Below are 27,181 nucleotides of genomic sequence, written 5' to 3'. Positions count from 1 at the left end.
GTTCCTGCTGGCTACCTTGTTGTTGATCCAGGCTAGGATGCTGGTGGCCTTCTCGGCCGCCTGGAACACATTGTTGGCTCACGTTAACCTTCTATTAACACCAGGTCGTTTCCCACCTGGCAGTTTACAGTCACTGCCCCCAGACTGGGGCTGTGTGACCCAAGGGCTGGACTCGACCCTTGGCTTCACTGAGCCTCATTCCAATGCTTTATAAACCGTTTTAACGCGCCTGGGGCAGCTCGACCGCCCTCGTTACGACAGCCACTGGCGCACCTCCCGTTCATCTGGGAGGGCGGGGCGATGGAGTGACCCTGCCCATGGAAACGGAAGCGTCGTGACGTCACTTCCCCTTCCGGTGACCCCCCGGCCGCCCCCCAGCCAATGGGCGGTGCCGGGGGTGTTTTGGCGCTGAATGTGAAGGGGCGCGCGGAGGTGAGCGGAGGCCCCGCTCTGGAGGCTGCCCCCCGCTGGCGGGGCGCCCGCCCCTGCGCCGGCCATGGCGGCGCTGCCGCAGAACAACCTGCAGGAGCAGATGCAGCTCCACTCGGCTCGTGGAGCTCTCAGCAAACCGGCCCCGCCGCGGCACCGGCCGGCGTGAGTACTGCGGGGCTCGGGAGGGGCTGCCGGGCGCCTGAGTGGGCTCATCTCTCACGCTGGAATCCCAGAATGGTTTGGGTGGGAAGGGATCTTTCAAGCTGATCCAGTCCGACCTCTGCAGTCAGCAGGAACACCTGCAACCAGAGTCCCAAACAACCTGCCCTGCAATGGCTCCAGGGATGGGGCAGCTCCCACCTCTCTGGGCAGCCTCAGAGTCGAACGTTTCTTCTTTCTCTCCAGTCTGAATCTCCCTTAGTTCAAGCTATCACCCCTTGTCCTGTCACAACAGGCCCTGCTCAAAAACCTGTCATCAGGTGACTGATCGGCCTCTTCAAGCACTGAAAGGCCACCAAAAGGTCTCCCTGGAGCTTTCTCTTCTCCAGGCTGAACAAGCCCAACTCTCTCAGCCTGGCCTCACAGCAGAGGCCTTCCGGCCCCCTCAGCATTGCTGTGGCCTTCTCTGGCCCTGCTCCAACAGGTCCATGTCTCTGCTGTGCTGAGGACTCTAGAGCTGAGCCCATCTCTGCAGGTGGGGTCCAGGCAGAGCAGAGCAAAGGGGCAGAATCCCCTCCCTCCCCCTGCTGCCAATGCTGCTGGGGATACATGGCCCAGAAAGATTTGTGAATTACATTCTTCTTCTTAAGACTATTTAATTATCTTTTCCCCTCATTGTGTGAAACAAGTTTTAGTGTATTAATAGTATTGGCCTTTCTTAATATTATTTGTCCTGTGTCTTTCCAGGGGCTTTACATTCAAGAAGCCTTCTCTGTCAACCACCCTGCCCAGGGAGTCTGGGAGCCTCCCTGTCACCTCTGCGTTAAGGGATAAGGATGTGAACAGCTCCCTGTCTACACTTACCTCAGCCCTCCCTGTCTCCAAGGAGAAGAAAACACAAATCCAGGATTTCTTTCCAGCAGCAGCAGCCAGCCCCCATGGCCAGGACATCAAGTCAGCTGCTGCCAGCCTCAGCCCAAAGCTTGGCAGGTCCCAGGAGGTGTCCAAGGGCCAGGTGTGCCCTGTAACGAGGACTGCGAGCGAGGGCCCGCGGTGCACTCCCAGCCCTGCACCCGGCCCTGTCATTGCCATTGAAGATGAGTGGGATGACATTGATGACTTTGACTTGTCAAGAATTGAAAAGTACTGCAGGCCACCAGTCCTGTCCCCCAAAGGGCAGCAGGTCTCCAGTGCAGCCCTCCAGAGGTCAGACCTCCAGCTGGACAAAACACCTGGCTCTCCTGGCACTGTGGGTGGTGACCATGATGCTTTGGAGTGGGGGGAGACCTTACTAGAGGCTGAGCACCTGCCCTCCTCGCAGCAATCTGTGATCTGCATCGGGGATGCAGCTCCTGAGGATGCAGCTCCCTGCAGCAGTGACAGGGTTGTGGGTAAGGACCTTTGGCAGGATTTAGATGCTGATGTGATTTTGGATGATGAGAAGGAGGAGACTCACCCAAGTAAGGATTTATTTGAAGATACCAGTGAGCTAGAAGAAAACATGTTGGTGTTTGCACACTGAGGGCCTGGTTTTCCAGGAGTCAGAGGCAGCTGTGTGCTCGTATGTAATACACAGCTGTGTGGACAAGGATTTCATTTGGGTCACCCCAGGGACAGTGCAGGGTTGGGCTCTTGTCAGTGGTGCCCAGTGACAGGACAAGGGGCAGTGGGCACAAAGTGGAACCCAGGAGGTTCCATTCTGAACAGGAAGAGAAAATTCTTTGGTGTGAGGGTGCTGGAGCCCTGGAGCAGGCTGCCCAGAGAAGTTCTGGAGTCTTCTCAGGCAAGCTGCTGTGGGTGCCCCTGCTTGAGCAGGGGAGTTGGACTGGGTGATCCCCAGAGGTCCCTTCCAGCCCCCACCATGCTGGGATTTGGGGATTCTATGACAAATATGACAGAAATAATAATAACTACAGTAATGTAGATTCACAGAATGGTTTGGGTTTGAAGGGACCTCTGGAGATCATCTACTTGTAACCCCCTTGTCATGGGCATAAATCAGTAAATTTTCAAACAAACAAACAAAAAAAAAAAAAAACCCCAAAAACCCAAGCCCCTCCAACCTTGAATTATGACCCAAAAGTTGCTGATTCAGTCAGTGTGCTCCACACAGTTGCTCTTTTCTGAGCCTCACCTGATATGTTTGGAAACTTTTGATCTTTATTTATGAAATTAATTTGTTTGTTCAACAGAACAGTGCTGAGCAGTGCCCTGCGGTGCTGCCAAAGTGGATTTGTGAGCTGCCTTTTGCGTATTGAGAATATTTTGTTCCTTTTCCCCCCCTTCTTCATGGAATGAATTTTAATATATTAATGACATTGACCTTTCTCAGCAGGGTTTGTCTTAAGTAAATTTACCTTCTGATTCCAGTGCAGAGATGATGCTGGCTGATGGCTCTAAGCTCTTTTTCTGCTGATGTTTAATCAAACATCGCCTTCTATAAAATCCTTTGTAGGAAAATAGACCTTTTAAGGTTTTATCTTCTGACAGGGAGAGCTTTTGATAGACAATCTACAGAACTCTTCCACTTAGAAGGGGCTTTGTGGGGTTTTGCCTGTTTTTTAATGGAGGAGAAAAAGGGAGCACTAATAACTCTTTTTGTCCTTCAAGTTAAAAACTGTATTCAAAGAGCTGGGATTTTTTTTTCCCTTGATCTACACCAGAATGAGCTACATTTTTACCCAGAAATTCATCCTCTTCTTTTTCAGGTGCTGACAGAAGTGGTGAGAGGCAGCAGCTGTGCAGTGAGGAAAGGCACAGTCCCCCAGAGCTGGCTGAGGCTGACCCTGAGCTGTTTGCAGGCACAGAGCTGACAGAGGATGATTTCCTGGATGTTGTTCCCCCCTCCCCTGAAGAGGAGCTGCCTCCCTTCTCTCCCTCTGTGAGAAGCATGAGGTGAAACAGAGTTCACTGATAAAGCTGTTTGTCTTCTAAAAGTGCCCCAAAAAACCTGAAATGGTGTTTGCTGAGGAGTTAAGGACTGGGTTAGTTGTGTCTGGCAGGTCAGCAGTTGTCAGCTGCTCTCAGTGTTTTATGAAATACTTCTTCTTGTGGCCAGTGCTTTAGGTGAGGTTTGCTTCAGAAAATGCAGAGTTATTTTCCCTTTCATAAGGGAAAAAAATGATTGAAGCAAGACTCTGCATGTTGGCACAGGATGGGTGGCAAACTGCTCAGCTACTGGGGTTTTCATGGAATCCCAGGCTGCTTTGGGTGGGAAGGGACCTTTCAGGCTGATCCAGTCTGACCTCTGCAGTCAGCAGGGACATCTGCATCCAGAGCAGGTTGCTCAGAGCCCCAGACAACCTGCCCTGCAATGGCTCCAGGGATGGGGCAGCTCCCACCTCTCTGGGCAGCCTCAGGGTTGAACATTTCTTCCTTCTCTCCAGTCTGAATCTCCCTTAGTTCAACCTGTCAGTCTTTGTCCTGTTACAACAGGCCCTGCTCAGAAATCTGTCCCCAGCTTTCTGATCAGCCTCTTGAAGTCCTGAAAGGCCACCAGAAGGTCTCCCTGGAGCCTTCTCCTCTCCACGCTGAACAACCTCTGCTGTTACTTTATCCACTCAGGTGGAAGTGCCTTGATTTGCAGGAACCTCTCTTTTCATGCCTTTTTCCTTTGCTCCTAGTAACCTTTGCAGAGAGTCTCCTACTGGAGGAAGTTCCATGACTGGCAGCAGCGAGTCCAGGCCTGGGAAGGTGGCCACCATGCAGCCTGTCACTAAAAGTGACCCCAGTGCAGAAGATGCAGGTACACAACCCCTCTGTGTCTTGGGTTTGGGGGTGGTTTGCAAATCATTGCTCTCTGTGTACCCCCTGCAGCTCCAGAGCATTGGCAAACAGTGACAGGTGGGGACAAGAAGCAGGGACCAGGCCTCACACAAGATTTCAGGCATTGTGCAGACTCAGGGCTGATGCCTGACCCCACTTGGGCTTTGCCACTCTGGGATGTTGCTCAGATAGCTTTTCAGAGCTTAAAAGCACAGGCTGACCAGATCATTCCTGAAGTCAGCTGTGGCACAAGGACACAGCAGTGCAAGCTGGAGCTGTGCCAGCACTTCCATTAGATTCCCACACAAACCTTTTTGGGACACACTGAGCTAAAATGTTTCTGAGTTTCACCTTGGGAATGCAAAGTTGCCAAGTGTAGGTGTGGCACAGCCTTCATGCGAGGCTGCAGGGTCAGACTGTGCTCTCAGGACACAGAAAAATGTAGCTGATGGTGCTGTTCTGCAGTGTCTGTTTACAACCTGGTGCTCATAAAGGCCCAGGGCAGTGTGTTTGTGATTATCCTCTAACCATCCATGGTCTGGAAACCAGCTTAGTCAAGCTCTTGTCCTACTCCAGCTGCCTGCAGCAAACTCTGGTCAGTGTGGACTGCTGGCTTGGTCAGAGCTGCTTCTGCTTACCCTGAATCAGAGTTAGGGAAGGAAAATGTGGAAAACATGTGCAAAAGCATTTAGGCCACTGACACTTGTGTGGCTCTTGTGTGTCTGCAGGGCAGTGTTCAGTGGATTATCTACTGCTGAGGCTACTTCCCTTACACACAGAAATCTGACAGTGTTACAAACCATAGAATCACTAAGCCTGGAAAAGACCTTTAAGATACCAAGTCCTACCATAACCCAACTATACCATGGCCACTAAACCATGTTCTGAAGCACAACATCTACCTGCTTCTTGAACACCTCTGGGGATGGTGACTTCACCACCTCCCTGGGCAGCCTGTTCCAACCCCTCACTAGTCTCTCAGTAAAGAAGTTTTTCCTAACATCCAGCCTAAACCTCCCCTGGCACAACTTAAACCCATTTCCTCTTATCCTATTGCTGGCTGCTTGGGAGAAGAGCCCAGCACCAGCCTCACTGCAGCCTCCTTTCAGTAGTTGTGAAGAGCAATAAAATCTCCCCTTAGCCTTCTCTTCTCCAGACTAGACAACCCCAGCTCCCTCAGCTGCTGCTCCTCCTGTGGTGCCCTCCAACCCCCTCACCAGCCTCATTGCTCTTCTCTGGACACTCTCCAAGACCTCGATGTCTTTCCTACACTCTGGTGCCCAGAACTGAACACAGTACTCAAGCTGTGGCTTTACCAAGGCCAAGGACAGGGCACCACTGCTTTCAAGCAGATGCTATTTGAATATAAGGAGGAACCTTAGAGCTGCCTTTTAATACCTGAAGAGAGCTACAGGAAGGCTGGAGAGTGACTTTTCCTGAGGGTGTCTAGCAATAGGATGAGGGGGAATGGTTTGAGGCTGAGGGAGAGTAGGATCTTAAGAAGAAGCTCTTCAGTATGAGGGTGGTGAGACACTGGAACAGGTCGCCCAGGGAGGTTGTGGATGCCTCCTCCCTGGAAATGTTCAAGGCTAGGTGGGGTGATGCCTTGGGCAACCAAATATAGTTGAGAGGCATGGCTGCCCATGGCAGGGGAGTTGCAGTAGATGTTCTCTGAGGTTCCTTCCAACCCAAACCATGCCATGAGCAGTTTTGGCTGTTGATGCAAAACTGTTCCAAACTGTTGGAACAAACCTGATGGCCTCTGGGAGGCTGGGGTGGGTCAGTGTTGTTTGTGGGGTGGCAAAAGGGAGGTGCTCATGGTCAGATTGGATCCAGTCTGGCTTTGAGCAGCCTGGTCTAGTGAAAGATGGCCCTACCCCTGTGGCAGGATTTGGAACTAGATGATCTTCAAGGTACCTTAGAACTCAAACCATTATATGAATCTCTGAAAAATGCAGATACAGCCTCTTTATGTGTTGCCATCAACAAATATCTCAGCACTTGCTCAAGTAGAATGTAGGCCAGGTCAATACTCGCAAGAAAATGCCAAGTGATCTAGAAAATTAAAACCATAGAAACCTTACTTGTAGTGAAAACAAAGAAAAAATCTCTTGCTTTAGTTGCTTATATCTGAAAAGGACCTTTAGGACCATCTGTAGTGTGTTTAAAGATAGTTAGGTTTTCCATTTGATCATCATCCCCCTCCCTGGCCCCAGAAGCTTGAGGTTTGGTGAAGTTCATTGGCAAAATCCAGATGGTTTGGAGCTGGGAAAGGGAAGGGGATGAGGTGCCAAGTGCTGACTCCCACCTGTGGCAGGGTTTCTAGGGTACTTTCTAGACTAGAATTGCAATGTTTTGGTAAAAGGTGTTTGGGGAAGGGCAGCTTGGACTAAGCCATATGCTTGAAGTTGAGGGTTTGTGGCAGTAAGTTTGAAAGAACTGTGATGGGGGTTGGATAACAAAGAGAGGGCTGATTAGAAGGGCCAAAAGATGAAGAGTAGGTAAGTTTGTGCACACAGAGTCAGAAGAGGCTTTAAAACATAGATGGAAAGTAAATGCTTTAGACCTCTCTCTTGCAGTTTGCTGTGTTTTGGGGAAATGATAACATCTTACAATAAAAATCTGCACTGCTGCCTGCTAAACCCCCTCTGTCTAACAGGGAGAGCCTCACAGCTGGAGCAGCAGCTGTATGGTGTCATGGAGGAGATCTGCAGGCTGGTGGATGCCATCCCACTGCGTGAGCTTCAGGCTCTGTCCTGTGCCAAAGCCCTTCTCCAGAAGCGAGACCTCAGGTAAAGTTCCATCAGCAGCCCTCCACAGCGTGGTGCCTGCAGGTGTCCTCACTGCACCAAAACCAGCGTACAGGAGGGCTTCAGAAAGCTTAAAATGAGTGATGGGATGAAGGGAAAAAGACCCCAAATTGCTGAAGGTGTTAGCAGTGTTCTGCCTGAGAAAGGATCCGCTTCCATGTTCAGGCTGAGGCACAGGAGTCCTGTGTCTGTTCTCCAGAAGGTGGCTAGCACCAGCTGCCTCCAGTGAAGGGTGAGGTGATGTGACCTGCTGGGTGTCATTCTGATTCCTCATCACCAGAGGCTTTAGAGGAGGCTCCAGAGAGATCTCGTGGCCTTTCAGTGCTTCAAGGGACTGATCAGAAAGCTGGGGACAGATTTTTGAGCAGGGCCTGTTGTGACAGGACAAGGGGTGATGGTCTGAAATAAAAGAGATTCAGACTGGAGAGAAGGGAGAAATGTTTGACACTGAGGGTGGTGAGAGCCAGGCCCAGGCTGCCCAGAGAGGTGGGAGATGCCCCATTGCAGGCCAGGTTCTGAGCAGCCTCCTCTACTTGCAGATCATAGAATCATAAAGGTTGAAAAAGACTTCCAAAGAAATCAAGTCCAATCTTCAGTGTCCCTGCTGACTGCAGGAGGTTGGATTGGATGAGCTTGAAAAGTCCCTTCCCACCCAAAGGAGTCTGGGATCCCATGATTAATTCAATATTCTCCCTCTGACACTCCTTGTCAGTGTCCACAGTGATTCTGACTTCTGATACCCACATGCTTGTCATCTTTCCATGGCTACTGCACTCTGCTGCTCTAACCCCTGTGTGACCCTGACCTAAAACAGACTAACTGGTGAGATTTGGGAGTTTGTTTTGTTGTGTTTATTTTTTTTTTTTTACTGGGCTGGGACCATGTGAATTTCTGAATGGTCTCAGCAAAGCTAATTGATTGCATTTCCTTTTATTACTGCAGTAAGACAGTCCTTGGGAAGTACAGAAACACACAATTTGGTTCAAGCATATTTTTAATTTGTTAATTTCAGGTTTTTGCTTCTAAGGATTATTTTTTTTTTATATTATTAGTTGGGGTTTTTGTACTGCACCTTGCCTGTGTCAGTTCCTTGCTGCTGGGCATACCTTTAGCTGATGTCTGCAGGGAAGCTACAACCACTTGGGAATGATTTTGCTCAGCTGAGGGCTGGGTTTATTCTCTCTGCCCTAGATTTGCTGGAAATACTGTCAAACCAGTGCCCACTGAATGCACATAACCATCATATGTCAGTATTTGAACAGGAGAGAGACAAAACTGTTCCATGGATGCTGTAGAAGTCATTGCTTGTGACTAAATATCCTTTTTCCTTCTTTCCACCTATGCCAGGAGAAAATTGCTGATTAATCCTGTCACCTTGAACAAAACCAGTACAAACACTTACCCTAGGAAGGGGGGTGTGGAGCAGAGCCCTCTCCCATGTCCCAGAAATCTTTCATGTCCTGGTCCCAGCTGGAGCTTCAGTTCTGACAGAAACTCACCCAAATCCACCAGCCTGCTTTCTGGGACTCCTATTGCAAGCAGTTTTTCAACCCAAAAGAATCAAACTTTGGGCAGCTCTTACGCTTCAGAGCTAAGTGTTGAAGAGATTCCCTGCCCAGGAACTACAGCACTGCCTTCTCCCAAGGGAAATGGCCCAGGGAGGGCTTCCCTCAGCCTCCACTCCCAGACGTCCTTCAACAGCAGCTGGGGTGAGAAGCCAGGGGTGAGGAGCCCTGGGAACCATCATCTGCTGGAGAGGCCCCTAACCAGCACAGCTCTGAGAGCTCCAAGCAGAGCTCCTGCTGGCCTTCCTGCAGGGGACACTCAGGCTGTGAATGATGCAGACCTTGACCTTGATCACTTTGATATTGATGATTTTGATGAGGACTGGGAGGATCTGGTGAACATGTCAGCACCTGAGACACCTTCCTACCAGCCCATCAGGGAAGGGCCACCTGCCAGATCACTCCTGTCAAAGATCATGTCCAGAGCCCAAGGACCTGCTGCTGTATCCAGTCCTGCTGCTCCAAAATCAGGCTCCTCCATGGCAGCTAAGAACCCTTCAGGTGAATCATGCTCCTGAGGATCACTGCTTTCCCTTCTCCAATTCTTACTTATTTCTAAACCTAGGACCATCAATGCCTTTTGCTTCTATGGACATTCCTTCTGGTTTCTCTTTCCAAAGCCATCTTCTGGGGTTCTTTTCCCTCCAAGTGATGCCCAGTATTTTGAGTGTTTATTTGTTGTGCAGGTTGCAGGCTGCTGGGAAGCTGCTAAGGTTGGAAACTGGAATGTTTCTGTGGTTTAATTAGTTCTGCAGTTTTTCATTCAAATGTGTAGAATGTCCCCTTCCCTGGAGGTGTTCAAGGCCAGTTTGGATGAGGCCTTTAGCAACCTGGTCTAGTGGGAGGTGTCTCTGCCCATGGCAGGGGAGTTGATGATCTTCAAGGTCCCTCCAACTGAAACTGTTCTATGAATCTATGAATACTTTCAGCTGTTGATGCAAAACTGTTCCAAACTGGGCACTTGTTGGAGCAAACTTGATGGGGTGGGTCAGTGTTGTTTGTGGGGTGGTAAAAGGGAGGTGGCAATGTTTCATCAGCTTCTCTGTCACCTCCTGCTGTTGGGTCCCCACCAATTAAGAGCCTTTTCATCGTGGTTTGTGGCAGAGTTGGAGCTAGTGAGGGGTCTGGAGAACAGGGCTGGTGAGGAGCAGCTGAGGGACCTGGGATTGTTCAGCCTGGAGAAAAGAAGGCTGAGGGGAGACCTTCTGGCTCTCTACAACTCCCTAAAATGACCTTGGAGCCAAGTGGAGGTTGGTCTCTTTTCCCAAGTGACAGGACAAGAGGAAACAGTCTCAAGCTGCCCCAGGGAACGTTTAGGTTGGACATGAGAAACAATTTCTTCATGGAAAGGGTTGTCAAGGCCTGTCCCAGGCTGCCCAGGGCAGTGGTGGAGTCTCCATCCCTGAAGGGCTTTCAAAGCCATGGAGATGTGGTGCTGAAGGACATAGTTTGGTGGTGACCTGGCAATGCTGGGTAACAGTTGGACTTGATGACTTTGGAGGCCTCTTCCAGCACCCACATTCCATGGCTCTATGAAGTCTGTCAGTGTAGGACTCTGTTGTGCAGTCATGGCTAAGAAGCTCATTCCCAGAGATTTGCAGAATTCTCACTTCAGCTGCTCTTAAATTCCAGATGAATGCAATTTATTATTTTTTGTTCTAGTAAGTCATGATCTGGGTTTAGAAGGTTTGAAGGGCTGGAGTGGTGGTGAAGCCATCTGTTGTAGTGAGGCAGTTTCACCTTGCAGGAGGAGTAGCACAGCCTGTTGTCACCTTCACTATGTCCATTTTCTCTTCTCTGCCAGACCCACCAGTTAATAACCCTGCCCTGGAGCATTTCAGGGGCATGAAGTTCCCCCATTCTGAGGGAATGATGACTGTGTTTCACAAGAAGTTTGGCTTGCACTGCTTCAGGACAAACCAGCTGGAGGCCATCAATGCTGCTCTCCTGGGTGAAGATTGCTTCATCTTAATGCCCACTGGTAGGTGCTTCCACACCTCACACAGCTGCAGTCTTTGGAGCTCTGGCTCATGCTTGGCAAATAAAGACCTGGAGCTCCTTCTGCAAGGTCCGTTGTTCTCTGTGCCTTGGTGGAGATGAAGACATTGAATTGATGGAGCAGGTCCAGAGAAGGGCAAGGAAGCCTGTGAAGGATCTGGAGAACAGGTCTGGGGAGGAGCAGCTGAAGGAACTGGAGTTGTTCAGCTTGGAGAAAAGGAGGCTGAGGGAAGACCTTCTGACTCTCTGTAGCTCCCTGAGAGGAGGTTGGAGCCAGGTGGGGGTTGGTCTCCTATCCCTAGCATCAGGTGACAGAATGAGAGGCAATGGCCTCAAGTTGCCCCATGGGAGGTTTAGTTGGGACATAAGGACAAATTTCTTTGCTGCAAGAGTGGTCAGGCATTGGGACAGGCTGCTCAGGGAGGTGGTGGAGTCACCATCCCTGGAGGGGTTCAGGAAACGTGGCCATGACACTTTGGGACAAGGTTTAGTGGTCAAGGTGGTGTTGGGTTGATGGTTGGAATCGATGATCTTAGAGGCCTGTTCCAACCCAAACAATTCTATGATTCAATGAAATTGTTCTGCTTGAGTTCTGTGGCTGCAGGATCTGTGGGGTGTTTGGTGTGCTGAGAATGAGGGGACTGAATTCCTGCCTTCTGCTGCATTTCCCATGGTAACTCATCCTGTAGGTATCACCTCAGGGTCAGGGAGCAGTTTGCTGCTTCTGAAAGTGCTGTAAAGTAGAGAGGAAGAAATAGGTCTCCCCTCCTCTTGCTCCTTTTCTTTCCTCTCAATGTCTAATGCTTGTTGTCTTCTCTTCAATCCTTGCAGGTGGTGGCAAAAGCCTTTGCTACCAGTTACCAGCCTGTGTCTCTGCTGGGGTCACCATTGTCATCTCCCCACTGAGGTCACTGATCATAGACCAGGTGCAGAAGCTGAAGACATTAGATGTAAGTTCATACAGCTTCATTTAGTTAAAACTGCTGACAAGGGAATGATAAATCTCAATTTTTAAGGCAAGTTTCATAGCTCTCAAATACAAGCTGTGAACTTGATTAGATGGACACTGGAAAAGGCTCCCAGAGTTGTGGAGGAAGAGCTAAATTAGATGAACTAGAAGATCTTGGCAGCCTAACTGCTGAATTTATGGCTGCCTATTTGTTACTGGAGTTTAGCTGCAAGTACAGATGCCTTGGACTCTGGAGAGCTGCCTTCAGACACTGGAGCAGCAGAAAGGAGAGCCAGGAGGCTGGAGATGCTGAGTGTTCCTGGAGGAGCACCATAGATGATGAGTGTTCCTCAGGCTGGGCACTTAGCAGCTGCTTCTGCCTCAGGGAATATCACCCTAGTGTGATATTGAGATGGAAAGAGCACAGAAACAAAAGCAGGAAACAGGTTTTAGAGCAAAAATGCTTGCCAGGCTGCTAGGCCATCTCATTTCAAATAGGCTATCACCTAGAAAGGTTGGACCAGATGATCCTTGGGGTCCCTTCTGACCTGCCATTCTGTGAAAAATGGAGATGTTTGGGGGAACCAGCCCAAAAGGACTGATGCAGGGCTGGGAAGCTCAGACAAATCCTTCTCTCCTGAAGTTTTTGACAGTCTCAGTGGTCAGGGCCCTCAAAGTTGCTGGTGACACCAAGCTGTGTGGTGTGCTGGACTCACTTGAGGGAAGGGATCCATCCAGAAGGATCTTTATAGGCTTGAGAAGTGGGACAGTGCAAACTGCATGAGATTCAGCAAGGTCAAATGCAAGGCCCTGCATCTGGGTTGGGCCAATCCCAGGCACAAATCCAGGCTGGGTGCAGAGTAGCTCTGAAGAAAGAGACTTGGAGTTGTTGATTGATGAGAAGCTCACCGTGAGCCAGCAGTGCACTCATGCAAGCCAGAGGCAAATTGTGTCCTGGGCTGCATCAAGAGGAGTGTGGCCAGCAGGGCAAGAGGGGATTCTGCCCCTTTAGTCTGCACTGGTGAGACCCCACCTCAAATACTGCCTCCAGTTTTGGTGTCCCCAGCATAAGAAGGTCACAGAGCTGTTGGAGCAAGTCCAGAGGAGGCCACAAAGGTGATCTAAGGGCTGGAGCACCTCTGCTATGGGGACAGGCTGAAGGAGGTGGGGTTGTTCAGCCTGGAGAAGGGAAGACTGCAGGGACACCTTATAGCTGCCTTCCAATACCTGGGGATCCTACAGGAAGGCTGCAGAGGGACTTTTCATAAGAGTGTCCAGCAACAGGACAAGGGAGAATGGTTTAAGGCTGAGAGGAGAGTAGGGTAAGACTGGATCTTAGGAAGAAGTTCTTCAGTATGAGGCTGGTGAGATACTGCAACAGGTTGCCCAGAGAGGTTTTGGATTAGCATGAGGACAATTCTGTTGTGTCCACAGCAGGGGGCTGGGAGTCAAAGTCTCTCTGCAATTACCCAAAGAAGCACTGAAAATGTTGTGTTAGAGAACAGCAAAAGCCTGCTAAAAACTCAGGTTTTATCTGGTTTCTGACCAGCTGTGGGACTCATGTGCAGGTTCTTCTGTTTTGCAGATATTAAAACTTCATTTTATTTAAATTCTAGATTGCTGCAACATATCTGACTGGTGACAGAACAGATGCAGATGCTTCAAAGATCTACATGCAGCTGTCAAAAAAGGATCCTGTGATAAAGCTCCTGTATGTCACCCCTGAGAAGGTTTGTGTTTGATTGGAATTGGCACATCATGGAGGTGGCTGTGAGGTGTGGAAGGGGAAGCACTGGACTTAGAGCAGGCCTGTGGGGAAAAAATTGTGAAACATCTAATCAGAGAATCATGGAATTGTTTGGGTTGGAAAAGCCCTCTAAGATCGAGTCCAACCAGCAACCCAACACCACCACAGCCATTAAACCATGTCCCCAAGTTTCTTGAACACCCCTAGGGGTAGTGACTCTGCTACCTCCTATTTCTTAGGTACCTCAGGAAGCCTCTGTACAGATATAACAGATCTCAGTCAGTGACTGAGGGTGTCTGCACAACTTGAAACAGCCACTGTGCCCAAGTGGCCAAAAAAGGCCACCAGCATCTCGGCTTGGATCAGCAAGAGTGTGCCCAGCAGGGACAGGGCAGGGATTTTCCCCTGTCACTGATGAGGCCACAACTCAAATCCTGGGGTCAGTTTTGGGCCACTCACTCCAAGAAGGGCATTGAGGTGCTGGAGCAGCAGGTGCAGACAAGGGCAATGAAGCTGGTGAAGGGTCTGGAGAACAGGGCTGGTGAGGAGCAGCTGAGGGAACTGGGGGTGTTCAGCCTGAAGAAAAGGAGGCTGAGGGGAGACCTCATTGCTCTCTACCACTCCCTGAAAAGAGGTTAAAGCCAGGTGGGTGTTGGTCTCTTCTCCCAAAGAACAAGCAACAGGACTAGAGGAAATGGCCTCAAGTTGTGCCAGGGGAGGTTTAGGTTGGACATGAGGAACAATTTCTTGCCCTTGTAGTGTGTCAAGGCCTGTCCCAGGCTGTCCAGGGCAGTGGTGGAGTCCCCATCCCTGGAGGAGTTTCAAAGCCATGGAGATGTGGTGCTGAGGGACACAGTTTGGTGGTGACCTGGCAGTGCTGGGGGAATGGTTGGATTCCAACCCAAATCATTCTGTGACTCCATGAAGCCCTTGGAACACCCCTGCCCATCCGTTTTGGGCTGTCTCACTGAGTTTTTGTGGCCAGTTGCTGTCAGCAGCTGTTAGAACCCAAACATCCCAGGGAGAAGCAGGAAGCTGTCAGGGTCACAGGTGATGGTCAGACCATTGCCTTGAGCTTAATTCCAGGCTGCCTTTGAAACTGTCCTTCCACAAGAGCTCTCTAGGTGGGGACTGTCTCCTGTGGTGATGTTTCTTTCCTCAGCATTGACTTTCATGACCTAAGTCATTGAAATGTCCCTGCAGTGATCCTGCCCCAGCTGCTTTCTTGTCAGTAATTACAAAGCTGATTGGCTTTACCTGTGCACTCCAGCAGAACTCTGCTGTACAGGACAGTGGTGGTGGTGGTGTCCTTAGGTGGGGTGACCCTTGGCTCCGTTGTTCACTTCCTAATGCCGCCGGTGGACACATCCCCAGGTTTGTGCCAGCAGCAGACTGATGTCAGCCCTGGAAAATCTCTATGACAGGAAGCTCCTGGAACGTTTTGTCATTGATGAGGCCCACTGTGTCAGCCAGGTAAGGACCTGGATTTGGTGTTGTGGCAGTTTAGGCTGGGTGCCCCCTGCCACTGCCGCATGAGATACACCTCTGGTGTCCTGGGTGCCCACCCACAGGGGTGGACACAGGAAATGGTGTATTTCTACCCATAAATCCTGCACCCTATAAGGCCATCTGCAGAGTCATTCTCTTCCTCTTTCTTCCCTCTGCTCCCATGGGAGATGTCCTCTCTTATTGGGTAATGCCGGGGGAGTATCCTCAAGGCCTCTTAGGCCTGTCTAGGCCTAATGCCAGGAGGAGAATGGAGGGGGGGCAGTCTCAGACCTGGCCAGCCTGAGACTTGCCTAGCAGTAGGAGGGGGGGAAGGAAGAGCCCTGAGGGATTGGGTAGACCCTCAGGTGGGAGGAAGGGAGGACTGGGAAGCTTTTGGGAATTCTGTAAGGGGGTTCTGTATGCTTTAAAATGTTCTTTTCCACTATGCTTTGTAGTTTGTAGTTTTCTGTAGCTTCACCAATTCGCTTTTCCATTTAAACTTTTTCCATCACTCTCCAACCCGTTTGCGTGTGTCATTCTTTTGTCCCTTTCGGGGCAAGAGATGTTCTGGCTGGCCTCAAACCAGCACAGGTGTTCAAGGTGGCCAGAGGCTTGGTTGGAGCTTCTTCCTCAGTTGAATGTTGTTCCTCACCTAGTGGGGCCACGATTTTCGGCCTGACTACAAACGGCTGAACGTCCTCCGCAAGAAGTTTCGCTCCGTTCCCATGATGGCTCTGACAGCCACTGCCAACCCCAGGGTACAGAAGGACATCCAGAACCAGCTGGAGATGCTAAGACCACAAGTGTAAGTTGCTCAGCAGTTTCTTCAGTGCCTTTGTGCCACAGAAATCCTGAGTGGAGAGCTTAGTCGAGCGAGGAAAGCGTTCCAGGCCCATCTGAAATAATCAGTTGTGTCTGATGGAATGAGAAGGTGTGCATGGGATTAGTGTGAGCTGGATGAAAAAATAGTAAAGTAAGGAGAATAACAGTTGCTCAACTCTTCCTGGCATGATTAAGGAAGCTGTTTAATCCAAAATAACATCAGAAACTTTTGTTGCTGATAAAATGTCCAAGTTGTATTTAGGGCTTTTCAGGAGACCTCTGGAGAATGGCAGAAGCTGGAAGTGTTTTAACTGGCACTGGTAGGACCATAGATAATGAGGCACCCACCACTGGGCCTGGCTTGTAGTCATTGTACTTCACCTGATGGGAACAGAAAAGCCTCAGTTTTGTGGAATTTCTTCTTTTAGGAATGTGGTTTATGGTTGGGAGGAGGGAGGTGATATTATGTAGTGCAAATGTCATCAGTCAGGTATGGATGCCAGTGTTCACCAGGGCAATGACAAGCAAATCTTGTAGCTTTGGTTTTCCCACAGCCACAGGAAGAAGACAGGAATTTTTGGCCCCAAAATGTGGGCAATGTGAATCTCCATAGAGCAGTAACTCCTTGGGAGGTTGTGCAGGAAGCAGCAGTTTGAGTTTGAGACGTTCCAGACAATATTCCTTGTTGGAAGGAATCACTGAACCCAAAAAGCTGATAAGAACCCATGAACTGTCCTCTTCTAGGTTTACAATGAGCTTCAACAGGTGTAACTTGAAATATGATGTGCTGCCCAAGAAGCCAAAGAAGGTGGCAATGGATTGCTTGGAATGGATCAAAAAATACCATCCATGTGAGTACAGAGCAGCAGGGCATTTGTTCTTAGGCAGGAAAAGCTTCTGTAAATGCTCTAAAAAAACCCCAATTTGTGTCTTTCTGCAAGTCACTGATGCATTTATATACAGGCAGCAGGTTACCCAGAGAGCTGGGAGATGCCCCATCCCTGGAGCCATTGCAGGGCAGATTGTTAGGGGCTCTGAGCAACCTGCTCTGGTTGTAGGTGTCCCTGCTGATGACTGCAGGGGGGTTGCAATGGATGAGCTTGGAAGGTCCCTTCCCACCCAAAGCAGTCTGGGATTCTGTGATTTACAAGGAAAACATAGTGGAGACAAAATGGTGTTACTGAGAATGGGAATCAGATGGAGAAGTAAATGATGGTCAGGCTCTGAAGTAATTGTTCTGGAGCTTGCCAGACCTTTTAGCATTGTGTCTGCAGATTATAAAGGTCATCTAATGTCTTAATAGTTTAATTATGTTGTCTCCTTATCTGTGACTCCCTTTGGTGATATCTTCAGAGATTCTGATCTTTCCAGGCTCACTTTTGGAGCCCTGCAGCTCCTGCTGCTGGAAGCTGACTGCACCAAGCTCCCTTCAGAGCTTCTCAGTGCTGTAACCTCACCTATCATCAACTAAACCACTCTAGCTCTTGATTTATGCAGTTCTTGACCCATGTATTTTAAATCCTGAGACTGCAGAGCAGGAAAACTTCTTTTTTCCACCTCACCAAAACCACAGCAAATTGGGTGAGGAGAAGCTAACAAAACCATCTGACATTAATCAAATGACACAAGCAGTTTTTGCTTCCCAATCTCTCTCTGTTGGAATTGCCAGGTCTGACTGCTAAGCAAGTGAAAGGGACTGAAGCTCTGGCACTGGTTTCGTTTTTTTGGGGGTGTTTTTTTTATATGTAGCATCCTTTTTTTCTGTCTTTGCAGATGACTCTGGAATCATTTACTGCCTGTCACGTCACGAGTGTGACACAACAGCAGCTATCCTGCAGAAGGAAGGTCTGGCTGCACTCGCCTACCACGCTGGCCTCACCGACTCCAGCAGAGACCTGGTGCAGAAGAAGTGGATTAATCAGGAAGGATGTCAGGTAGGAGAAGAGAGAACAGAGTTCAGAGCACTTTGAGCCCTCTTGTTCTAGGAGCTGAAAGCAAAGTTGTATCACGTTGCTGCCAAATTGGGTGTAGAACTAAACCAAGCAGATCCCCAAATCCCAGCATGGTAAGGGTTGGATGGGCACCTCTAGACATCACCCAGTCCAACCTCCCTGCTAAAACCCACAGCAGCTTGCCCAGGACCACAGTGTTCAGGTGGGTTTGGAAGCTCTCCAGAGAAGGAGACTCCACAATGTCTCTGGGCAGCCTGCTCCAGCATCATCACACCAGAGAAGTTTCTCCTCATGGGAGAACCTCCTGGTTCTAATTTGTGTCCATTTGCCCGCATCCTGTTGCTGGGCACCTCTGAGAAGAGTCTGGCCCCATCCTCTTGCCCCCCCACCCTTTAGCTGTTGCTGAGCATTTGGAAGATCCCTTTGGATCTGTCACAGCACACAAGCCATCCCCTCATGGTGGGGCTTACAGATCAAAGGCTGCAGCACCCCACCAGGGCACAGTACCTCAGGAGGAAGGAACTGAGCAGCACAAGGCTTCTGAAACAGGTTGAGACACCCTGCTGAGCTGTACATTGAGACTCGCATCCAGAGAATTCCCTTGCTCTGGAATAGCTCTTCCAAAGGGAGCAGTGCTTTTGCTGCTTTGTACTCATCCGGCAGTATCACAACTGAAATTCTGGGCTCTGCACAGTTCTGTTCCCTCCATCACAGCTGGCTGCGGTGCAGGAATAGCTTCCCTAACCCTGGATGGTTTCCTTCCCAGGTTATTTGTGCCACCATTGCCTTTGGAATGGGAATTGACAAGCCTGACGTGCGCTACGTGATCCATGCTTCCCTTCCCAAATCCATTGAGGGTTACTACCAGGAGTCTGGCAGAGCTGGGAGAGATGGGGAGATGTCCCACTGCCTGCTCTTCTACAGCTACAGCGACGTCACCAGGCTCAGAAGGTTAATAATGAGTGAGTTCTCCTGGCTGGAACCTAATGGGGACAGTACTAAAGTCATCACTGGTCCTTGTTTTGGTTAGACCTGGAAGCGCCACAGGTAGTGTGGGACTGCAGAGGTGACAGAACTGCACCTGAATGGTTCTCTGTCATTTAAGACTTGGGGCACTTAATTTTAGTCTAAAACATTTTGCTTTACACATCAATCTCTTGATTCTTGTTCTAGTCTCATTTCCCCCCTTCCTCATCATCATCATTTTTTCCCTCTTGCCCCCATCCTCACCATCCTTTTAGCCCCCTCCCCGTCCTCACCATCCTTTTAGCCCCCTCCCCATCCTCACCATCCTTTTAGCCCCCTCCCCATCCTCACCATCCTTTTAGCCCCCTCCCCGTCCTCACCATCCTTTTAGCCCCCTCCCCGTCCTCACCATCCTTTTAGCCCCCTCCCCGTCCTCACCATCCTTTTAGCCCCCTCCCCGTCCTCATCATCCCCTCTTTAAAACTTCAGAGGTAAAAATCTGTCCATGGTTAGCCCTCCCCTAACTTTACCTATTTTTAAGCACAGGAGCCTGTTGTGGTTTGTCTCTCTGACAAGTTATAAACCCCTGGCAGTGCAGATTTACCAAATGCAGTTGAATTTGTTGCATTTCAGTGGAGAAAGATGGGAACAGCCACACCAGACAGACCCACTTCAACAACCTCTACAGCATGGTTCACTACTGTGAGAACGTGGTAGATTGCAGGAGGATCCAGCTCTTGGCCTACTTTGGGGAAACAAATTTTAATCCCACCTTCTGCAAAGATCACCCAGAAGTCATCTGTGATAACTGCAGTAGGAAGAAGGTAAAAAAAAAAAAAAAAAAAAAGCTCTTATTTATGGTTATTAAACCGATTTTGCATTTAACTGCATCAAACAACGGTTCCATGGCATTTGGGGAGGCAAATGGAGAGGACAAACAAGGTGGCTTGTGGGTTTGTGATGCTGGATCTTTGAATTATTTCATGGACTCACAGAATTGGTTAGGCTGGAAAAGACCTTTTAAGATCATCAAGTCCAACCATTAACCCAACACTGCCAAGTCCACTGCTAAGTCGTGTTTCCAGAGTTTAACCTAGAGCAGAATTATGCAGACAACATTAAGATGCTCCAGTTTCTGTCAGAGCAGGACTAGTGAGGTGTAGGAATGTCCCTCAGTGTGGACTGTCTGAGTTATGGAGCTCACAGGAGGCAGGAGCTACTGTAAGTTCCCCATGAATGGCCCTGGGGAAATCCCTTCCATTGCCTGTTCTGATCTGCTCAGCTCTGTGCTGCCACGTGAAGAGATGAAGGCTGCTTGAGGTGGCCCCAAGATTAGGGTTTGTGCATCAAGGGTTGAAGCAATGAGTGGCATGAGCAGCAGAGAAGATAGAGCAGCTGAAGCAAACAGGGAGTGGTCTCTGTAACCAGATCAGTTTATACCTGATGCTGCTGCTTCTCAGTCCTGTTTGCCTTCCATAGCTGTGATTGTAACAGAATTGGACTGGAATGAAGCACACCCAGGCTGGCCCCCTCCTTTTAATGCATGCTGGAAGGGTAGCTCCAGCAGGATGCTTTCCAAATGATTTACCTTCATTGCCACCATTCACCCAGCAATCCTGCAGCTCACTCTAGGCAATGAACAGATTATTCACATCCAGTGGGGTGTTACTGCAGCTTCCAGAGTGCTACCAAACCCAGGAATCCTGTGCTGGTACCACTGTAAGTGCCCTCACTAGAAAATCCCTGCTCCTCTGCTGGGAACAAGAGGAGTTAAGGACTAGGAAAAGCTCAGTGATGAAAACCAAGGCTGGTAGTAAAAGTTTGGGCCAGGGCAGAACCACACAAGGTTGTTTCCTAATCAAGTCTATCCTAACAGGATTACAAGTCAAGAAATGTAACAGAGGAGGTGAAGAGCATCATCAGGTTTGTGCAGGAGCACTGTGGGCAAGGACGAGGGAACGGAAGGAAAAACACAGGGTCTGGGAGATACACACTGAACATGATGGTGGACATCTTCCTGGGTAAGTGCTTCCAGAAATAACACCGACATCATCTCCAGAGAAGGCCAGTGTGCTGGGGGTTAAGGGACCTCTGGAGATCATTCAGTCCAACCTTGCTGCTAAAGCAGGGGCACCCACAGCAGCTTTTCCAGGATCACAATGGCCAGGTGGGTTTGGAACCTTTCCAGACAAGGAGACTCCACAACCTCTCTGGGCAGCCTGCTCCAGGGCTCCAGCACCCTCACACCACAGAAGTTTGTCCTCAACTTCATGTGGTGCATAAATTCCTGACCAAGTATCAAGAGCTCTGTGCAGTACCAGAAGTGGTTTTAAAGATTTATTTGGCAAGATTCTTTCCAGGAATGCCTTGGTGGTAGATGATCCAAAATAATCAAGACCAGCCAAAGCTTTTACCCATTTCCCAGTTTCATAGAATGGTTTGGGCTGGCAGGGATTTTAAAGATCATCCAGTTCCAACACCCCTGCCATGGGCAGGGACCAGGTTGCTGAAGACCTCATCAAACCTGGCCTTGCCAGGTTGTTACAGTGATAATATTAATTTTCTGGTGGTGCTTGGAGCTTCTGGTGCTTAAACATGAGGGAATTTTTATGTGGAATACCCTTGGGAATCCTCTGCAGGTCTGTAAGGACACAGGTAGGTGGGATTTCTGATGGCAGGCTAACTGTGGTTTCTGCTTCACAGGTAAAACCAGTGCCAAGATTCAGTCTGGAATATTTGGGAAGGGAGCTGCCTACTCTAGGCATAATGGTGAAAGGCTCTTCAGAAAACTGGTCTTGGACAAGATCCTGGATGAAGATTTGTACATCACAGCTAATGACCAGGCAGTGGCCTATGTGATCCTAGGAGAGAGAGCTCAGGCTGTGCTAGATGGAGCACTGCAGGTGGGTACCACTTTGTTTTCTTATTTTATGCATTGCTTTAAGCAACATGCTACAGTTTTCACACAGCAGATAGCCTAGGAGAGTTCAAACATCATTTGCCTGCTGAAGTACAGGAAATAATCTTTAGGAGATACAGGGAACAGAATCCAACCAGCATGATTTCTAGCCCAGCATTCTAATAATCCTAGAATGGTTTGGGTTGGAAGGGACCCTAAAGATCATTTGGTTCCAATTCCCCTGCCCTGGGCAGGGACACCTCTCACTAGGTAAGGTTGCTCAAGGCCTCATCCAGCCTGGCCTTGAACACCTCAGGGACAGGACATCCTCAACATCCCTGGGCAACATACCTCAACCTCAGCCTTAACCTCACAATTGTGTCGTGAGGCAAAAGCTGAGTTGGAGAGGACTTGAGAGGATTAAACCCTTCTCTTCTCCCTCCCTCCACCTAATTCCAGCTTGACAAGAAAGGAAAGCTATGACCAACAGAAAAAGCTAAGACAAAAAGGAACCAGCACCACCTTCTCCTGCATTTTCTGCTCCATTTTTTTCCTAGTTATTGGTGAGCTCTGATGGAAAATGCACTTTGAAGAGGTCATGGAACCAGTCCCAGAACTGGGACTCTTCTGCATTAGTGCTGGAGAAGAGCAGAGCCCACAGCACCAGGCCTAGTGACCTCTGTGAACTGGGTTCTCAGGATGTTCTCCCTGAGCTGTGTGCACTCTGCTAGTTCTTTGGAGAAGCAGCTTAGGAGAGGCTGAGTAGCCTGGAAAAACAAATCATGTGAAGAGTAGACAAATGGGGTGTTTTTTTTTTTTGGTCCATCAAAGAATACTTTTGATTTCCTTCACTATTTTGCTGTGTTACCAATCAGTCTTCTAAGGATGGCTCTGCAGAGACTCCCCTGACAACAGTTATTCACATAATGCATTGGGTTGGAAGGGACCCTCAAAGGTCATCTTGTCCAACCCCTCTGCACTCAGCAGGGACTTCTCCAACTAGAGCAGGTTGCTCAGGGTCCCATCAAGTTTGACCTTGAATGTCTCCAGCATTGGGGCCTCAACTATGTCTCTGGGCAATCTGTTCCAGTATTTCCAGCCCATTATTTGATGAGGTTCTTTTAACAGGTGGAGTTCCACGAGACAGAAAGTGCCAGTGACATCAGAAAGCAGAGAGCTTCCATGGCAAAGATGTCCCAGCGGGAAGAGATGGTCAAAAAGTGCCTTGGGGAACTTACAGACACGTGCAAAACGCTTGGGAAGGTCTTTGATGTGCATTACTTCAACATTTTCAGTACTTCAACTCTGAAGAAAATAGCAGGTGATGTCAGCTTTCTGCTCCTTGGCAGCAGGCCCTGGATTTTGGTGTACAGGGTGGCATGAAAGGGCCTCCACAACACTGCCCCATGAGCTCTCCTTCCAAACAAAGGTCATTTCTTTGCCATGACTGATTGGCATTTTGTCACTTTGCAGAAACCTTGTCCTCAGATGTGGAGGTTTTACTGCAGATTGATGGTGTCACAGAAGACAAACTGGAAAAATATGGTGCAGAGATAATTAAAGTGATGGAGAAGTACTCGGAATGGACCACACCAGGTAGGCTTTAGTCTATTTTGTATCTAAATCTGTGCTTTCCTCTTCAGTACCCTTCTCTCCTCCTCTGCCAGAAGCTTCACTCAAAACTTACCTGGTTTTAAATACAAAGCACTAATTCTTGCAGTTTAATAATTACCAAAATGGTAATTTAATTATTTGGGTAATTGCACATTTTCAGAACATCTCTTTGCTATTAGAGAGTCACAGAATGCTTTAGGTGGGAAGGAACCTTTCAAGCTCATCCAGTCCAACCCCCTGCAGTCAGCAGGGACATCTGCAACCAGAGCAGGTTGCTAAAGCCCCAAACGACCTGACCTGCAATGGCTCCATGGATGAGGCAGCTCCCACCTCTCTGGGCAGCCTGGGCCAAGCTCTCACCACCCTCACAGTGAAGAATTATCTTCTCACTTGGTGAATTCAGCATCTCTTTCAAAGGCTAAAACAGGAAAAGGAGGACAAAGCAGAATGCTCTGCTCTGACCCCATGAGTGAATGGGATTTATGGAATGCTCTTAGTTATAATGAGAATTCTGACCTTAAGAGTAAAGGTTTTGGACCTCCTGCATATTTGTCCATGATGGGGTACATTATGGCCAGGCAGAGAATCAATAACTGCTGCTTTTCATTTATCATTGTAACTGAGGGCAGCAAGTGCAGGTCTTCCTTGAGTAGCTCTTGCTCAGATGTGAGGAACCCTCAGAGCCAGCTCAGGCTGGTGTTTTACAAAGCCTGTGCTGAGTTCAGTGGAGAACTCAGCCCTGAGACCAGTGACTGACCCTCTCCTGAACATGGCAGTGCACCTCTGCTGGGATCAGAGCAGCCTGGTTACTAGATCAGGCCTGGGGGCTGTGCTTTTGGAGTGGTCCATGTTGTTCTCAAGCTGCTCTGGGAGTAAACTCATGCCCGAAACCTGATTGGAAGGATTTTATTCCACTGCTTGTGCACAGAACCATGTCCCTCTTGATCATCACTGAGAAGGAGCTCTCAGCTCTCTGATCTTTTCACTCTCTCCTCATGGTGTTTGTAAAAAAGTGCCTCCAGTGGTGACTCCAGTATTTGTAGTCCATTCCATAGCTCCTTCCAGTTGACATGGGGAAGGTGTAAAGACAGAAAGCCCCATGGTACCTAAAGAGTTTACACAAGAAGCCAAGCGGAGAAGATCAGGGTGGCCAGTGTTCTTTGTGCCATGAGACAGCAGGGAGAAATTCTTCACAGTGAGGGTGGTGAGACACTGGAACAGGTTGCTCAGGGAGGTTGTGGATGCCTCCTCCCTGGAAGTGTTCAAGGCCAGGCTGGATGGGGCCTTGAGAGACCTGGTCTAACAGAAGGTGTCCCTGCCCATGGCAGGGAGTTGGAACTGGATGAACTTTAAGGTCCTTTCCAACCCAAACCATTCTACGAAACCCAAAATGCCTCTGTACTTGCTTCATACCCACCTAGCAACCACCTTTAGCCCAGCCTGGAGCATCACCAGGATGAAGGCAGGGCAAAGGAAGTTCTGAGCAGCAAGGACAGACCTGTTGGCACAGCTGGTGACAGCTGTGACTGGCCCAGGCAGCATATTGCTTTCCTTAGCCTTAACTCTGTCTGCAGAAGATGCTCCCTGCCCCAGCGTGGACACGGCCACAGGAAGCCAGGGCACCCCTGAGAGCAATGAGGAGACTGAAGGTGGGGCTACAACCTCCAGCTACTTTTCCAATAATGCAAACCAAAGAAGGAAAAGGAAAAGGCCACCAAACTTCAGAGAATCCAAGAGGAAAAAGACCAGTAATGGTGGCAGCCAGCAGTTCCGTCCCAGAGGGTACGTTGCTCGGGGTCACTTGTAACTTCGTCCAGAACAGCATGGTGATGGTCCCAGAACCACACTGGTGTCCTACTGCATGGCCTGTCAGAAGGGCCTAAAAATTATCCAGGTCTCTGCTAACAACTGCTCCACTTTGCTTTTCTGGCATTTTCTGTTGCAAAGCTCCTGGTGAGGAAGGGCATTGAACAAGTGTCCTCCCTTTCTCACCCTCAGCTGCCACAAACTCAGCACTGATGCTCAACTTCAGTGTGCTGCTACAACCTTTAGTAGCAGCTGACTGAATTCTGTGCTTGTTTAAAACTCTGAGGACTTGATGGAATATTTGCACTTCAGTCCCCAGTCCCTCATTAATTTTCTCCCTCTGATTGCACCAGACAAGGCAGTGTCTGTGTCAAGAGCATAAGGTTTGGATCCAGGAAGCTGCCTGGTCTTGAGCTTTGAGGGTAGATCCACCACCAAACTGTCATGGGGTGATGACAGCCAGAGCGGGTTTCATCCTTGGAGTCCATAACCTTGTTTCAGCAGTTCATGTCCTTAGGAATCTGGTAACAACAGTAGCAGTTTGAAGGTCAGTGCTTCAAAACATGATGGTTGATCAGGATGGAATGGAAAAGGAGAAATGGTTAGAGAAGCTCTGACCTCCCAAACCCTCTTTAAAAAAATAGGGTGGGGGGTGGCATGAAAAAAAGCTGAGCAAAAAGTTACTATTTGGATTTTATAGCCACACCTTTTAGAGGTTTGCAGAGCTCACAGCTTGCCCTCTGCAAAAAGGAATGGAGTGGAAGTTCTCTGGTCAGGTTACCTGGTCCCGAGGCCTGGAGATTGCACCTGGTTTGGTACCGGAGGGAGAAAAGTGGGGTACCAAAGACTTTCTGTAGAGACAACCTAGGCCTTGCCTTTCTGGGGATCATTCTCTGAATGGGTTAAAGCAGTCTGCACGTGACAGAAATGGCATTGTCCTTTGGTTGGAGAGTTCTGGATGACTGGAAGAGGAGCTCTAGGTGGTACTGAGGGGCTCTCCAAAATTCTGACCTGAAAAGTCACCTAAATATTACAGATCGTTGGGGGTTTATTGGCGCAGTAACTACTCACAGCTCTCTGCTTTTAGGCTGTGTTGCTCATCACCCTGGGTGACCTTCTTAATGAGCTCACCTTGTCCTCTCCAAGGATGTCTCCTTTCCTGGTTTTGCTTCTGTCTGCTCTTTATTGTAGTTAACAATAGCTCCCAGCTCTGAGGGCTTCACTCCCACCACCATCCATCTGTTCCAGTACTGGTCATTAAGTGCCATTGACCCTGAAGTATCACCTCAAGTGGATGATCTAAGGGGGTTAAGAGGAGTTGGGTTGGCTCATCATCTTCTGGTTGCTCCCTGCCTTAGGCAAATACCAGAGCAGCAGCCACCCTCGATTTGCATGTCAACGGTGCTTTTGCAGCCACGGGTGTTAAAAATTAGTAAGGTATGAGAATGAAAGCTCAGTGTTGTGTAAAATGTGGTGGTGTGCTGCCAGTGCAGGTATGCCAGGGTGCTGAAAGGGGCCATCCAGCAGGTATCTGACACAGCTCTGGGTTCTCTTTGTTTTGCAGCAGCTACAGCAAGCACCGAAGGACCAAAAAGCCAATTGGCTCCAAGGCTGCAGCTGCTTCTGGCAGTAGCTCAGTGTCCTACAGCGTCAGTGCCACCCCAGGAGCTGCTGGAAGGCTAGGGATCATGGCACCACCCAAACCCAAAGCCAGGAACTTCCTTCAGCCTTCATACTCAGTCTTCTGACAAGAGGGTATATGCTGTACAGGACCAAGCCCCGAGGATGTAATCACTGTTTTCGACATTGGTTTTGTTTTGCCCAATTTTCTGAGCCTTGTACAGTTGTTGAATACAAAATCTCCCAGTAAATAAACATTTTTAAACTCAGAAGCTTCTTTGGACCTTTCATTTTATTATCAGCAGAGGTTTGAGTGGTTCTAGAAGCCCCATTTCAGGAAAAACACTCCCTACACCCTGCTTAGGGTGTGCCTGAGGACTGCTCCTCCCTGCTGCTTGTGTAAGAGCTTGGGCGTTCAGCACTCAAGAGAGTGCTTAGGTGGAGAAAGGACCTTTCAAGCTCCTCCAGTGCAAGCCCCCTGCAGCCAGCAGGGACATCTGCAACTGGAGCAGGCTCCTTGAAGCCCCAAACAACCTGACCTGCAATGGCTCCAGGGACAGGGCATCTCCCACCTCTCTGGGCAGCCTGG

The 27,181-nt window shown here is 49.2% G+C and overlaps 1 protein-coding gene across 1 annotated transcript; it reads left to right on the top strand.

Annotated features, from left to right (window-relative positions):
• The first annotated feature begins 496 nt into the window (after positions 1-496).
• Positions 497-26,720, top strand: BLM (BLM RecQ like helicase). The gene is made up of 21 exons (XM_054387721.1): positions 497-594; positions 1,582-2,051; positions 3,300-3,486; positions 4,215-4,336; positions 7,016-7,148; positions 8,514-9,232; positions 10,536-10,712; positions 11,561-11,679; positions 13,295-13,408; positions 14,800-14,898; positions 15,570-15,718; positions 16,480-16,586; positions 17,509-17,669; positions 18,454-18,649; positions 19,287-19,477; positions 20,530-20,674; positions 21,357-21,556; positions 22,681-22,873; positions 23,026-23,148; positions 24,741-24,948; positions 26,540-26,720. The coding sequence occupies exons 1-21, from the start codon at positions 497-499 to the stop codon at positions 26,718-26,720; spliced, it is 4,092 nt and encodes a 1,363-aa protein (XP_054243696.1).
• The last annotated feature ends 461 nt before the right edge of the window (positions 26,721-27,181 follow it).

The sequence above is a fragment of the Indicator indicator genome, chromosome 16 (assembly GCF_027791375.1).
Source record: "Indicator indicator isolate 239-I01 chromosome 16, UM_Iind_1.1, whole genome shotgun sequence".
NCBI lineage: Eukaryota > Metazoa > Chordata > Aves > Piciformes > Indicatoridae > Indicator > Indicator indicator.
Note: the sequence above shows the minus strand (reverse complement) of the source record. Positions and strands in the feature narration are given on the sequence as shown.